The sequence below is a fragment of the Bidens hawaiensis genome, unplaced genomic scaffold (assembly GCF_021521415.1).
Source record: "Bidens hawaiensis isolate Kalapana, Puna unplaced genomic scaffold, B.hawaiensis_p1.1 tig00023984_1, whole genome shotgun sequence".
Classification (NCBI taxonomy): Eukaryota; Viridiplantae; Streptophyta; class Magnoliopsida; order Asterales; family Asteraceae; genus Bidens; species Bidens hawaiensis.
The window spans coordinates 98,213-114,501 of NW_027493768.1; the positions used below are offsets into that span (position 1 = coordinate 98,213).

The 16,289-nt window shown below is 39.9% G+C and overlaps 1 protein-coding gene across 1 annotated transcript; it reads left to right on the forward strand.

The window, feature by feature from the left end:
• The first annotated feature begins 489 nt into the window (after positions 1 to 489).
• On the forward strand, positions 490 to 5,734 carry LOC143568381 (putative serine/threonine-protein kinase At1g54610). Its single transcript, XM_077054555.1, has 7 exons — positions 490 to 941; positions 2,330 to 2,614; positions 3,217 to 3,534; positions 4,346 to 4,573; positions 4,659 to 4,759; positions 4,838 to 4,955; positions 5,458 to 5,734. Exons 1-7 carry the CDS (start codon positions 555 to 557, stop codon positions 5,719 to 5,721), a joined length of 1,701 nt encoding a protein of 566 aa, XP_076910670.1. The 5' UTR covers positions 490 to 554; the 3' UTR covers positions 5,722 to 5,734.
• Positions 5,735 to 16,289: the final 10,555 nt, after the last annotated feature.

Sequence of the window (16,289 nt, forward strand, 5' to 3'; positions counted from 1 at the left end):
TTAATTAGTTAAACTAATTTCTGTAAACTGAGGGCTAATATAATAAGTGCAAGGGTTTAGGTATTGTATTTTTAACAGAGTTGGTGAAACTTTACAACAAAAAAAAAAACCTTCTAATCAATCGCATATGCTACTGCTGATTGACTGATACTCATACATACCAGCTCAGATCAACTCAACTCTGTTTCCAGTGAGTCACTATCAAACCCTAATTAGATCTTCAATCAAACACCCACAATTTCAACTTTCTTCTTTTCTTTCCTATCAAACCCTTTTGTTTTAATTCATGTTTGACCAATATATCAAATATTAATTGTGGGTTTTCTTCTATCAACTCATTACTGCCCTTGCTTTGTTATTTAGTTTGAATATTTGTGATAAAGTTTGGGTTTTTCTTAATCTTTATCAAAAACCCATTATAAATCAAGTTTTTTTTTTTTTTTTTTTTTTTAAAACAAAATCATTGGATTTATGTTGAGTTTGTGAATTTGATTAGTTTTTTATTCAGGGATGTCATGAGAAATGAGGGTTAGGGTTTATAAAGATTGGGATAAATGGGGTGTGTGTTTGGAAAGGAGGTTTCATCTTCTGGGACACAAAGTTCTGAACTTGTAGCAGAGAAGAAGAAAACAGAGAGAAAGCGGGACCCGGATGTGGAATCCGGGCAGGTGGAGAGTGAGTCAGCCGCCAATGAGGGTGGTGACAATGGCGGTCAGGAGGTGCAAAATGGGGCGGTTCGGAAAGTGGAAAAAGAGGGGAATGTGAGGCCGAGAGGCGAGAGAAGGCGGTCTAAACCGAACCCGAGGCGTAGTAATCCAACCAAGAACTTACATGGAGAACAGGTGGCGGCTGGGTGGCCTGCTTGGCTATCGGCAGTTGCTGGTGAGGCGATCAATGGGTGGATTCCTCGCAGGGCAGATACGTTTGAGAAAATTGATAAGGCGAGTAAAAGTATCTGTTTTTAATTCTCTTGCACACTTATAAGCTATATGATCGAACTAGATTTGTAATGTTTAGGGAACGATTACCACTCCATCAGGACGCTGAAAATAATGAACAGTTTTAGGGAAGCTACAGTGATTCACTTTTCATTTCCTGTATCTATACACTAGGGGTTTAAATGAGCCAAGCCACTCGTGAGCTACTTGAAATCGGTTCATCAAAAGCTCGAATCGAGCTGAGCTTAATCGAGCTTGAGCCCGAGCTCAAGCCTAAAAATAAGTTTAAAAAAAAAAAAGAGCCCGGGCCCGAGCTTCGCTTATCGAGCTCAGCTGGCTTTGGGAGTCTAAGTGAGTCTTTTGTTTGTATAATTTCTATTTAATGTTAAGTATGCATTTATACAATATTAGTATTATATTTAAACATTAAATTTATGATAAAAACAACAAAATAATATATATGATATAGATTAGTAATATATCCAAAAATAATTAAAAAATGTATATAGATTAGTAATATAGACCAGACAAGCCGATCTCGAGCTTGAAAAACTACTAACTAGCCAATCTTGGGCTTTAGAAATATAGATCAGTTATTATTGAATAAACGAGCCGAACTCGAGCTTGAAAAACTACTAACTAGCCGAGCTTGGGCTTTCGAAACATAGCTTGAAACCAGCCAAGCTCGAGCTTGTGCTTTAGAAATATAGCTCAAAACGAGCCAAGCTTGGGCTTGGCTTGGATTGTTTACACCTCTACTATACATCATATTTTTTGTGAGTGGAAGAAAGAAAAAAAGTAATAAGAATAAAATATTAATAAGTATTATTTAGTTGAATAGGGATAGATAGGGGGAATGAGATGTGGAAGTTTTTGAAAGATGAACAAATTCGTCGGGTACTGTTTTATTCAATGTTTGTTCAATTACTCTTTTACCCGCAAAGGCAATGTAGGCATTGGGTTCAACAATAATGATATCCCCCAACATACCAAAACTAGCTGTCACCCCACCGGTAGTAGGAGATGTAAGGATTGGTACATAGAATAACTTTTTATTGGTTTGATAATCATATAAAGCAGAAGAGATTTTAGCCATTTGCATCAAGCTCAAACTTCCTTCTTGCATGCGTGCCCCTCCAGAAGCACACACTATAATAAGAGGTAGAAATTCTTTAGTAGCGTATTCAATCAAGCGGGTAATTTTCTCCCCAACTACGGATCCCATACTACCCCCCATAAACTGAAAATCCATAACCGCAATTGCTACGTTAATACCGTCTAGTTGCAAGAATTATGTGTTTTTTGGGCTAAATTATAGAGACGTGGTTAAAAAACCTGATGTGGATGCTATTACTAATAATGCATTACATACATTTTAATGATGTGATCAGATTGGGCAAGGCACATACAGTAACGTGTACAAAGCTAGAGACACCATGACGGGAAAAATAGTCGCACTAAAGAAGGTTCGGTTCGACAATTTGGAGCCCGAAAGTGTAAATTTCATGGCCCGAGAGATTTTAATATTACGGCGTCTAGACCATCCAAATGTGGTAAAATTGGAAGGGTTGGTTACATCAAGGATGTCTTGTAGTTTATATCTTGTTTTTGAATACATGGAACATGATTTGGCTGGACTCGCTGCTAGTCCCACAATCAAGTTCACTGAACCTCAGGTTCGTTTATAATATTATTTTGAGTAAATTACAAATTTCATCATTTATGTATGTACCTAATTACAAGTTGGATCCTTACTCCTTAATCTTTATTAATTACACTGAACGTCCTCAAACTAATGGGTTTGTAACACTTTACGTCGTTTGCACTAACTAGCGTTAGAATTTTTCGTTGAATCCATGTTAAATGAAGAAAATAAAAAAGTAAGTTTTTTAGCTTAAAAGAAGAAAATAAAACCCCAACATAGAATTTTTCGTTGAATACATTTACCTATTATACTCTTTCATTAAAAGAAGAAAATAAAAAACCCCAATATATATAAAAAGTAAGTTTTTTAGCTTAAATAAAAATCAATAAATAATAAACATGAATATTATTTTTACTACTAGAAAATCCCCGACAAGAATACAAGTTTTTTTAGAAACTAAGAAACATGAATATAATTTTCGTTATATTAAATAAAAATCAATAAAGAAAATTAAATCCCAACATGAATATTAGTTTAAGGATGTCCAGCGTAATTAATAATGATTAAGGACCCAACCTTCAAATTTAAATCAAAGACCGTTTTCTTTGTTTTAACCGTTTATGATTATTTTAGGTCAAGTGCTACATGCATCAATTGTTATCTGGGCTTGAACATTGTCACAACCGATACGTGTTACATCGGGATATAAAGGGGTCTAATCTTTTACTTGATAATGATGGGGGTTTGAAAATTGCTGATTTCGGTTTAGCTTCGTTTTTTGATCCGAATCATAAGCAGCCGATGACTAGTCGGGTGGTTACATTATGGTATAGACCACCCGAATTGCTTCTCGGGGCCACTGATTATGGTGTAGGGATTGATTTATGGAGTGCAGGGTGCATTTTAGCAGAGTTGTTAGCTGGAAAGCCTATTATGCCTGGTCGTACCGAGGTAATTTAGAATCTTTTTTATATTTAAAAAAAGAATTAATAGTTAATACCATAAAAAACGAACATACTTGATCATTTTACCCGAAAAAGTCACTCAACACCATTTTGTTATGTTAAAAGCCTCTGAATTTGTTTTAAATAGACACAATTGTCATTTGATTTCTAAAAATTAAACCTTTTGCTTGTTAAACGAGTTGAGATTGATGAAGTGACTTTCCAAATCCTTAAAAATGTTGACTTGGATAGTTTTTTTCTAAATCTTGACCCGCTTAAGGGGTAAAAGGTAATATTTTTTTTAAATTTTCTAAAGTATATGTACTTGTTAGAAGTTCACACGCAATTGTGAATTTTTATAGAAAATTTAAACCTTTTACTCGTTAGATGGGTTTGATATGATGAAGTGACTTTCCAAATGTCTAAAACGTTGACCTGGATAGTTTTTTAAAGGGGGCAAAAGGTGATATTTTTTATAAATTTCTAAAGCATATGTACTTGTTAAAAGTTCACATGCCATTGTGAATTTTTGAAAAAAATAACTTTTTATGGACCTGTTAAATGGGTCAAGAGCTGATGAAGTGGCTTTCCAAGTGTACAATAATGTGACTAGGATAAACTTTTTAAAAATTTTGACCTGTTTAATAGACAAAAGGGTTAGTTCTATTTTAAAATCTTCGCAATACATTAGCAAATGTATCAAAATTGGGTTGAGTGACTTTTCGTACAAAATGAGTATGCTTTTTTTTAATTAATATTATGATATTAACCTTTCAAAATTGGATATATAAGTTTTTTTAATCTTTTTTTGCAATCAGGTAGAACAACTTCATAAGATTTTCAAGTTATGCGGTTCGCCTTCTGAAGAATATTGGAAAAAGTCAAAATTACCACACGCAACCATATTTAAGCCCCAACATTCATATAAACGTTGTATAGCAGAAACATTTAAACATTTCCCGCCATCATCATTACCGCTGATCGATACCCTTCTTGCAATTGATCCTGCAGATCGTCAAACAGCAACAGCTGCTTTGAAAAGTGAAGTAAGCATTGCAAATTTATTTACGTTATTACAGTTTTGAATTCTTTAAATTAAATGTGAAAAAATTATTGATAATTGTTATTCAGTTTTTTACGACAAAACCTTATGCGTGTGACCCGTCAAGCCTTCCAAAATATCCACCTAGTAAGGAGATGGATGCAAAACTGCGCGATGAAGAAGCTAGAAGGTAATAGATAAATGAACAATTAACTGGCAAGTTTATTTAAGTTGTTTGTAATTTCTTTTTGAATTTTATTATTGGTAGATTGAGACATGCTGCTAAAAGTAATGCTGATGGAGTTAAGAAGACTCGCACACGCGAAAGATCTGCACGCGCTATGCCTGCTCCAGAAGCCAATGCTGAGCTGCAAGTTAACATCGACGTATGCCAAACTATTTTGTCGTATTTTATAATATTTTTTGTTATTATTTTAATTCGTTTCCACCACTGTTACACGCGGCCGCCAGCAGTAACACGACCTGGAATGCTGGAACACGACATGAAAATAATCAGTTTTGGGCTGTCGTATCTTATCTATTTAAAATCCGGGTCTTGTTTGGGTTGACTTGTCTACCCTGTTTAGTTAAACATGTCGATCCACTAACATGTTTATGACCTGTTTAACCCATTTTTTACGACCCATTAAGTTGATTAACATGTTTGTAACTTGGTTATCAGCCACCAACCCGCTAACACGTTTGACATGTTTAGATAAATGGGTTAAACGGGCCGTGTTTGGGTTACACGATTTTCAATGTGTGATGCGGGTTAGGGTTGATGTTTTTGACACAAATAAAATTACGGGTAGTGTTAGGGTTGAATAACTTTTTATGTACCTGTTTATGTGTCGTGCTCCTACAAATCATATCGTGAATCTTTTGTAGAGACGGCGGCTGATCACACATGCAAATGCAAAAAGCAAAAGTGAGAAATTTCCTCCACCTCACCAAGACGGAACACTGGGCTACCCGTTGGGATCTTCACATCACATGGATCCAACTTTTGACCCGCCCGATGTCCCGTTTAGTTCCAATTTTTCGTACACCAAACCACCAATCCAGACATGGTCCGGTCCACTGGCTGAGGCCGCACCTAAAGGTTGTTCACGCAGAAAGAAACATAGCGATTCATCTTCAAAGCATCACTAGAGTCGCGGTTGTTTGGTCAGTTGATACGAAAAGCTGCAAATATTGCTGGACCGGTGAGACGATGCGATTTTTGTTATTTGTGTTTATTGCATGATTCTTGTTATACGCGATGGTGAGAACTAAGAAGCTGCTTTTTGAGTATTGTAAATGTTCATTTGTTTATTTGGTGTTTTTGTGTTGGAGAATTGTGGTTAGGTGAAATAAGCATATAACACTATTGAACAACATTTGACTATATTAATTCCAATGTATTATTTTGAAGCTGTTGCTGTACTTTTTACATATTGTTGGTACCAGATGATGTTGAAGTTGTTTTTGGTATAAATATGATTAGGGCTGAGTTATAACTGGCAGTCGCTCGAGTCCAGATTCTCGACTCTATCAGACTAAATACTCAAAACACGTACACAAGGTCTTCAGAGGCGTACTTCTGGCAAGCGATTTTGACAATGAGGATAACGATTTTTCTAACTACTAAGAGCCGTGACAACCAACTCGCAGGGGGAACAAACCGGTGACAAAACGAATTCACGAGACAAAAGCCAGTGACAGAAAACGAATTCATGCAGAGAAGTTGCGTCTCAAGCAGGAGGAACAAGTTGGAGTGAGATTACTGCAAACAAAAGAAAAGTTTATAAACTAGTGAATATTATTATAGTTAGGGAAAATTCTTAAAATGTCCCTTTTGAAGAGACAGGTTTTTAAATGTTTACATTTTTTCTTAAATGCTCTAAAAGTCCCTTAAAAACCCGTCGCTTGCGATGACTTGGGATTCACAACGACGGTTGATGAAATATCAATCAGAAATAGCCACGTGTTTGTAGCCCGTCTTCTCCGGCAATATTTGAAACAAGCCCGTCAATAAAGGCAACTTTTGGGATAATTCAAAAACCGTCGTATGCGACTGTCTTTGGAATGTTTTTGCCAGCGTCAACGGGTTTCATAGTCCTATTAGCAACCTTATTTGGGTATATCAGTTTGGATACAAATAAAAACCGTCTTCATCGGCAAATTTGGATACAAATGCGTCTTCGTCGGCAACTTAGGAGAAAATAAGGTTGTCGACGCCGGCGAGAACATTCCAAAGACAGTCGCATACGACGGTTTTTGATATCCCAAAAGTGGCCTTTGTCGACTGTTTTGTTTCAAATATTGCCGGAGAAGACGTGCTACGAACACGTGGCTATTTCTGATTGGTATTTCATCAACCGTCGTCGCGAATCCCAATCGTCATTTGTAAGAGACTTTTAGAGAATTTAAGAAAAATTGTGGACGTTTAAGGAACCTCTCTCTCCTCAAAAAGGATATTTTGGTAATTTTCCCTTATAATTATTTAGTTGAATAAAATAAAAGAATAAATGTTTTATAGTTATTACTCCAATATTTATTAGAATTAAAATAAACAAAAATGATTTTGGGACGGGTAGGACGGAAACATAAATGCATTTTCATGGTTTTGGAATAAGTAACACCAACATTACTTTCAATCCAAAACTTCATACTACCATTTGACTACATGTTCAACCCTAACTTAACTATACAAAACTCTTTTACTATTTGAAATTGATAACAATGTTAAACCTACCTGGCTCAATCGTTCTAAAAACCTAAACGTTGAAACGAAAATACATAGCCATTTTAGTGATTATTTATTCGTTGCTAGGCATGCCGTGTTAAAGGCAGGATCAAGAAAAAAATGCTAAGCACGAGAAGACGTGTGTCGAGAATCAACACGCCTTCATTCCTTTTGCTTTCGATACATTTGGGTCTCTTGCCCCCGATGCTGTTACGCTTCTGAAAATAGTTCAGCGGGTCGTGCATAGTAACTCATCGACGCCGAAGAACGATAATTTTGTTTTCAGCAGGATCGGTTTTGCCATTCAAAAGAGGGTGGCGGCATCGGCGGATTTTATAAGGGGTCAAGTGGGCCTCGGCCCACCCATCTTTTTCGATCAATAAGGTAAATTTTTCTGAAAAAAAAACTTATATGTATTGAGTCCAGCTCATCCATATTATTTGTGTCTAGCCCATTCATATTGCTTGTTTCTGGGTCACAATAGATTTTTTTTTAAATAAATTCTGTTTAAAAATGAAGCCCGAGCCCAATAATTTTCTTAAAAAAACACTAACAATAAACTCCATCCCTAATCGTACAAGGCGACAAGGCCTAAGGTGTGAGAATGTTGAACAATCCTCTCATAACCCCTAGATCAGGCCATTCGAGCGGAAGAAGAAGCATGCTAGCTCACAAATCACAATTTAGAGTTAAGCCATTAGGCAACACAGGTTCTTGTTTGTTTGTTTTTCCCAATTTAGGGACTGTTTGGTAAGTGCTAAGCCATTAAATGCTAAATCAATAAGAGGTATGAATGATTAAGAGTCTCTGTGCCAATAAGTGTTTTGATTATAGATTAAAACTAATAGCAAAGGGTTATTTATTTATTTTATTTATGGTGTTAAAATGTGTGAAATTTATAAGAAATTGGGTGTATAAGAACGATAATTTGAATAATTTGAATGATTGAATGTAGAGTTGAATGACTGAATTGGTGTTTTAGTTGAATGATTGAATATAGAGTTTTTATTGTTTGACCCGACCCGAAACATATAAGTAGGAAAAAGAATTTGGGTCTCGTGAATTTCGGCCTATCCATACTAGATGTTCAAGATCCGTCATTGGGTGGCTACGCAACTTGTGCCTCTCTATTGTAATTAGATTTTTTTATTATAATATGATATTAACATAAAAAAAAAATTCCTTGATCTTTTTAATCCTAATCCTGAATCAAGATTACAAAAACGATTAGGTATTTGGTTTAGTTAACAAAACTTTTATATGGAGCAATGCGGGATATAAACAAGAGGAAGTGCATGATGAAGACACGGATATGCTCTAACATTATATACATGGCTTAAATGAATTATCGGGAAGTATTGATCCTAATAATTCATTTAACATGTTTATTTGTTAAGTTGCTTTTTTATTTTATTATTATAATTAGTATCGAGTGAAGAGATTGTTTGTTTGTATTTTAAACACTAGGGTTATGTTTTGTTTGTTTGGGTCGTAGGCCAACATACAATGATACAAACGGGCCAACTGCGGCTTAAGTTGCATTAGAATGAATGAAACCAGGGGTGTGTTTTTTAGCCGTATCCGAATGTCAAACCCGGCCCGAGATCCGAATAACCTGACCCGTTTAAAGCTCCAACCCGAACCCGAGATCAAACATTTGGGTTGAAATTTTCATATTCTGGTTGACCCGAATTGTGACATCTGCCCGGATCCGACCCGACCCAGGTACCCGTTTCTCCGATCCGATCTCTTTCTTTTATGATTTAATATTTATTTATACTTATACTTTACTTTTAATAATAATAATATATTTTCCTTCCCGCCTCTTCCTCTCTTTTCCTTCCCGCCGTCCCGTCCCTCTTCCTTCTTCCTCTTTTCTTTCCGCCTTCCTTTTCTCTTGTCGCCGTCCCGCCCTTAAGCCATGAACCCCTTCTCTTGTGTCCTTTGTTTCTTCCCGCCTAAGGTTGTCTGCGCAGCTCCACGCGCCAGACTCCTTACAAGGAAGCCTGCGTGAAGACCAGTTGTTCCTGCGATACGCGAGGCGAACTGTTCTCGCAGCGCGCTAAGAATTGTAGTTCTTCCCGCGACGCGCTAAGGATTTGTAGTTCTTCTCGCAGCGCGCTAAGAATTGTAGTTCTTCCCGCGACGCGCTAAGGATTTGTAGTTCTTCTCGTAGCGCGCTAAGAATCGTAGTTCCTCCCGCGGCGCGCTAAGAAATGTGATTCTTCCCGCGGCGCGCTAAGAAATGTGATTCTTCCCGCGGCGCGCTAAGAAATGTGATTCTTCCCGCGGCGCGCCTTAGCCTTCTCGCGCGCAGCCTTCTCGCGCTAAACCCTTTGAGTTTTCTTCTGTTTAATCTAGCCGTTTGCTCTTGTGATGTCTTATCTTCTGTGCTGTTGACCTAACCTGCCTTATGTCTGAAAGTTACTTTCGGCGCAGCATGCGCACCAACCCCATTGGTTGACAGAAAAAGTGACTGACATTATCTTTTGAGATCTGCTTTTTCCATACTTGACCAGTACCTTTATCTGACCCGCCCATGCTTTTACTGTTCCCTGTCAGCTTTTCCTTTGCCCCCTGCAGCTGCCATATCTTTTGATATCTTTTGCTTTTGGAATCTTTTACTTTTTGGAGATCTTTTCCCCTTTTCTAGGGATTGTGTCCCCTAGGGTTTCCCTATAAATAATAATGTTATTTTCCTAACACTTCACACACAAACACTTATTTTAACCTCCTCCTCGATCTCTCTGCCGCCTCCCTCTCTGCCTCCGTCTTCCTCCCTGTTCTGCCCTGTTTTCCGGTAATCTATTATATATAATAATTTGTTTAAGTTACTTATTAATTATGCTAACTTATAATCAAGACTTAAAGCAAATCGTTAAAACAATAATCTTTAATTATAGGTTAACTTGTGCTTGTTTAAAGTTGGTTCTTGCTTTATCTTACACCGCATCGTTTATCAAGTGAGTAATCTCGTACTAATCCCTTTTTGCTTTTAATGTTTTGGGATGTTCATGTGTTCATACAAACTTAGAGTCTTAAACTTGTTTATGAACTTTAGTCGCGCAGTATCCCATGTGTTGAGGACGTTTACTTGGCTGTTTATTTGTATGTGTGTATCATTAACCGCTTTGTTCGGCCTATTCCGAAGTTTTCATGGATCCATTAGATGAACACGGGAGACCTATCGTTTACGGTTTTCTTTGTTTACACTTGCACAAATGTTTTCTCGTTTTTGTGCTCATTTGGGAGCACGGATTGAACTATGAACTATGAGCTATGATCTATTTAGGCTTGATCACAATCTGATTGCACCCTTGTTAAACACCAGACATACACGTGTTGCGCGCAGATTTATTGTTATCTATGTATTGTATTAAACTTGATTTCTCACCAACACGCAAGTGTTTGACGTTTTATTTTAACACATGTTCAGGTTTGCTGTAGCTACATTTGGAGCTTGTGGACACGTAGGACGTTTTTACTTTTGGACCTAGATTAAAATGTATCAAGACAAGTTATTGTTGTTCGAATATTTTGCCTTATAATATAATGAATTATGTTGCTTTATGTTATCTTGTGTTTACTTTGCGCGTGCGCGAATGAATGTATTTATTAAATATTGACACCCAAATAGTGTCACGAGTAATGAAACAATATGTGGCGCCACGATGTATAATCCGCCTTTGGTCGGGGTGTTACAGATTGGTATCAGAGCTCCGTGACTTTAGGATAGGTGGTTAGACGTAACGGCCTAGAATACCTAAGAGTCCCTTCTCGCGCATGAGAGAAATCTCATGTTTGCGCGCTTATTGTTAATTACTCGTTATTTATGAATATGCTCGCGCTTGCGCAGTATTTGATTTTATGATTTATTTCGCGATATTTCGATTTTTGCTGAATTTCGATTTTTATTGATTTTACTTACATATTCGTTTTTTGGATTTGAAAATCCGAAAAGTCATGGTGATACATGAATAGTTGATTTTCAATTTCCATTTACGATTATGTTCTGAGATTGGAGACTTGAAAAGTCACGGTGATACATGAATTGTCAACCTCCAATACTCATTTTCTTGTATATTTTATATTGAAGATTGAAAAGTCATGGTGATACATGAATCGTCAATCTCCAATACTCGTTTACTCGTCATTTTAAATTAAGAATTCGGAAAGTCATGGTGATACATGAATTGTCGATTCTTGATTCGAATTTGTTACCTTTATTAAGTCTGCATTTAGGGTCATTTATTTTACTTTAACTTTTGACAGTAACTAACTTCGCGAAACAAGCTTTACGATGACATACTTTGCGCTAAAACCAAGATATTAACAAAATTAAAACTTTTATAGAATGCCTCCACTATCTCGCCGATTTCAGAGAAGAGAAGCCTCGCGCATGCGTAGACAGCAACGTTCCCAGGAAATGGCCGCCGCGATAGCCCAAGCCTTGAGCCAAAACAATACCTCCAGTTATAACATTAAGTCCTTTAACGCGGGTAACCCTCCAAAGTTCACAGGTCTTGAAGGAGCCACCGTGATGCTCCAATGGCTCGAGAAGATTGAAAACACTTTCCTCCACACCCAATGCCCCTCAGACAGACGAACCCTATATGCTTCCAGTGTCCTGGAATCTAGAGCGCTTACATGGTGGAATGGAGTAGCTCATGCGCGTGGCGCAGAGGCTGCTTCCAGCATGCTCTGGGAAGAATTTAAGGAAATTCTGACGCGAGAATTCTGCCCTCCCAACGAAGTTAAGCGCCTGGAGGAGGAATTTTGGAATCTTAAGCAATACAGCGGTGAAGCGCGCGAGTACGCGACGCGCTTCCATGAACTAAGCCTGCTTGTCCCTCACCTTGTTACCCCTTCCCGCCGAGCCATTGAGAAATTCCTTGGGGGTCTCCCCATGGAAATTCAAGATTCTGTATGGGCCAGAAACCCAGCAACCCTCTCTGACGCCATCGAGTTGGCCGCTGTGCTCAGCGACAACCATGTCAGAGCAGGAACCCTGTTCCTGCGGGGAACTGAGAAGACCAAACCCACCAAGACTGTCCCTGAACCAACAGAAACCAAACCAGAACCTCAAACCGTAACAACCTCAAGCGCAGGCGCAAAGCCTATGCGCTTACCAGCCCGCCCATTGTCCAGCAACCCACCTACCAACCTCCAGTACACGCTCCTAACCCACTGTCAGCCTACCCAACTTCCCCTATTGTCCACAACTATGCCTTAACCAATCCCGCACTCCCTGCCCCGCAAACTAAGAAACCTTACACAGGAAACCACCCCTTTTGCCCAACCTGTAGATTTCACCACCCAACCCAAACCCCGTGTCGACAATGTAACCGATGTGGCCGCGTTGGTCACTCAGCCGAATACTGTAGAGTCCCTCCCGCCAATCCAATTGCGCCAATACCACCAGTCTACCCGCAGAACCCATAACCAACCTACCAAAACCCATGACCCAGATCGTGCTTTAACTGCGGTGATCCCAGTCATTTCCGGAACGCGTGCCCGAGACTACAAGTTCAGATTACGCAAGCGAATCCGGTGAACCAGATTTCGAACCAAGTGACGCGCGGACGAGCTTTTAACATAACCGCGCACCAAGCGCAAGCGAATAATGACGTAGTTAATGGTACATTTTTGCTTAACGGATTTTATGCTTCTGTACTTTTTGATACTGGCGCCGATCGAAGTTTTATTTCTCGCGCGTTTGAGCAGAAGCTTGCGCGACCGCGCAGCGATTTAAAAGAAAATTTTTCAGTTGAATTGGCTAATGGCGAAACTGTTTTAATTAACTCAGTGATTAAAGATTGCACGCTTAACCTTAACGAAAACGATTTCCTGATCGACCTCATCCCCATGCCTCTTGGAAGCTTTGATGTTATCATTGGTATGGACTGGCTCTCGAATAATCGCGCCGAAGTTATTTGCGCCAAGAAGTTGATTCGCATTCCTCGAGAAAACGGTGATCTTCACATCTATGGCGAGAAACCCTCCAGTGGTCTTAAGCTTATGTCTTGCGCTGAAGCCCAATGACTCATGCGGAAGAAGTGTATTGCATTTTTAGCCCATGTGGTTAAACCCGATTAAGGAAAGAAGAAGCTTCGCGATATCCCTGTTGTGCGTGATTTCCCTGAAGTTTTTCCTGATGATCTTCCTGGTATCCCTCCCGCTCGTGAAGTCGAGTTTCGTATTGATCTTGTCCCTGGTGCTTCCCCCGTAGCCAAATCTCCTTACCGTCTTGCGCCCGCTGAGATGCAAGAATTGGCAAGCCAACTTCAAGAGTTGACTGCTAAAGGATTCATTCGCCCTAGCTCTTCGCCCTGGGGTGCTCCGGTGTTGTTCGTTAAAAAGAAAGATGGATCGTTTCGCATGTGTATTGATTACCGCGAGTTGAACAAACTCACCATTAAGAACCGGTATCCCTTACCGCGTATTGACGACCTCTTTGATCAACTCCAAGGTGCCTCTTGTTTCTCCAAGATTGATCTCCGCTCTGGCTATCACCAGTTGCGCATCCGCGATGAAGATGTTCCGAAGACTGCTTTTCGAACTCGTTATGGCCATTTTGAATTCTTGGTCATGTCCTTCGGTTTAACCAACGCACCCGCCGTTTTCATGGATATAATGAATCGGGTGTGTAGGCCTTTCTTGGATAAATTCGTGATTGTGTTTATCGATGACGTCCTGATTTATTCTAAGACCAAGGCCGAGCATGAGCAACATCTTCGGTTAGTGTTGCAAAAGCTTTGAACCGAGCAGCTCTTTGCCAAGCTCTCCAAGTGTGAATTTTGGTCGGATGAAGTACAGTTTCTTGGCCATGTTGTAAACAAGATGGGGATTCATGTCGACCCGTCCAAAATTGAAGCAATCAAGAACTGGATTACGCCATCCACTCCTACCGAGATCCGTTCCTTTCTGGGCTTAGCTGGTTATTACCGGCGCTTCATTTCGAACTTCTCGAAGATCGCTTTGCCTTTAACAGCTCTAACGCACAAGGGTAAACCATATATTTGGGGCTCGAAGCAAGAAGGAGCCTTTCTAACGCTCAAGCGTTTGTTGTGTGAAGCTCCTGTCCTTGCGCTACCTGAGGGTAATGAAGATTTTGTCGTGTACTTCGATGCCTCTAACCAAGGTCTCGGTTGTGTTCTTATGCAACGAGGCAAGGTTATCGCTTACGCATCAAGGCAACTTAAGGTTCATGAGAAGAATTATACAACTCACGACCTCGAACTAGGCGCAGTTGTATTCGCCTTGAAGATCTGGAGACACTACCTTTATGGTACTAAGTGTATCCTCTACACTGACCATAAAAGCCTTCAGCATATTTTTGATCAAAAGGAACTCAACATGAGGCAACGCCGATGGAACGAACTCATCAGCGATTACGATTGTGAGATCCGGTATCATCCTGGTAAGGCTAATGTGGTAGCTGATGCGCTCAGCCGTAAACTCTGCCAGCTTAACTGTATCTTGCCGCGCACGCAGCTTCACTTTGCGCCGATTCAGAGCAATCTTGAATCACGCATTCGCGACGCGCAGCGCGCATCCATCAGTAATGGTAACCTTCGCGCCGAGTTAGCGTGTGGCGCGGAAGCGCACTTTGTCCCTAATCTGAGTGGAATTCTCTGCTATCTTAATCGCATCTGGATTCCCTTTGATGAGAATCTTCGCGCTGATATCCTGAGTGAAGCGCATAAATCTCGGTATTCTATTCATCCCGGCGCTGATAAGATGTACAAGGATTTGCGCATTACTTATTGGTGGCCCGGTATGAAAAAGGATATTGCTGTGTTGGTAGCTAAATGCCTGACTTGTTCTAAGGTAAAAGCTGAACACCAACGCCCATCTGGTTTGCTCGAACAACCAGAAATTCCTATGTGGAAATGGGAAGGTATAGCGATGGACTTTATTACCAAGTTACCTTTGACAGCAAGCAAACATGATAGCATTTGGGTAATAGTGGATCGTTTGACTAAGTCTGCTCACTTTCTGCCCATTCGTGAAAACTACCGTGTTGAGCAACTCGCGCAGCTTTATGTCAAGGAAATTGTCTGCCGCCATGGTACTGCTTTGAGCATCATATCCGATCGCGATGGCCGTTTTATATCTCGCTTTTGGAAATCTCTCCAATCTGCGCTAGGAACTCGCTTGGACATGAGTACTGCATATCATCCTCAGACTGACGGACAGTCTGAGAGAACTATTCAAACTCTTGAGGATATGCTCCGATCTTGTGTTCTTGATTTTGGAGGTAATTGGGATTCGCACCTGCCTTTGATCGAGTTCTCTTATAATAACAGCTATCATTCCAGTATCGGTATGGCCCCATTTGAAGCACTTTACGGTCGTAAGTGCCGCTCCCCGATTTGTTGGAGCGAAGTGGGTGAAGCTCAAATCACAGGACCCGAACTTGTTCAAGAGACAACCGATAAAATCGCCAAGATCCGTGATCATCTGCTGACTGCCAGAAGCCGACAGAAGAGTTACGCAGATCGCAGGCGAAAGCCTCTCGAATTTCAAGTTGGTGATCTTGTTCTCCTCAAAGTGTCGCCTTGGAAAGGTGTTGTCCGCTTTGGGAAGAAAGGTAAGCTTGCTCCTCGATATGTTGGACCATTTAAGATTCTCGCGCGTGTGGGAAAAGTTGCCTACAGACTTGACCTGCCGCCCGCGCTCAGTAATGTGCATCCAACGTTCCATATTTCCAATCTCAAGAAGTGTTTAGCCGACGAGAACCTTCACATTCCACTTGATGAAGTTCAAGTTGATGAATCTATGCATTTCGTTGAGAAGCCTGTTGAGATTATGGATCGCGAGGTAAAGCAAACCAAGCGCAGTCGTATCCCTATCGTGAAAGTTCGCTGGGAGTCCAAGCGCGGAGCCGAGTTTACATGGGAAAGGGAAGATCAAATGAAGATCAAGTACCCGCACCTGTTCTCTGCGCAACCTACTTCGAGATAAATTTCGGGACGAAATTTCTTAAAGT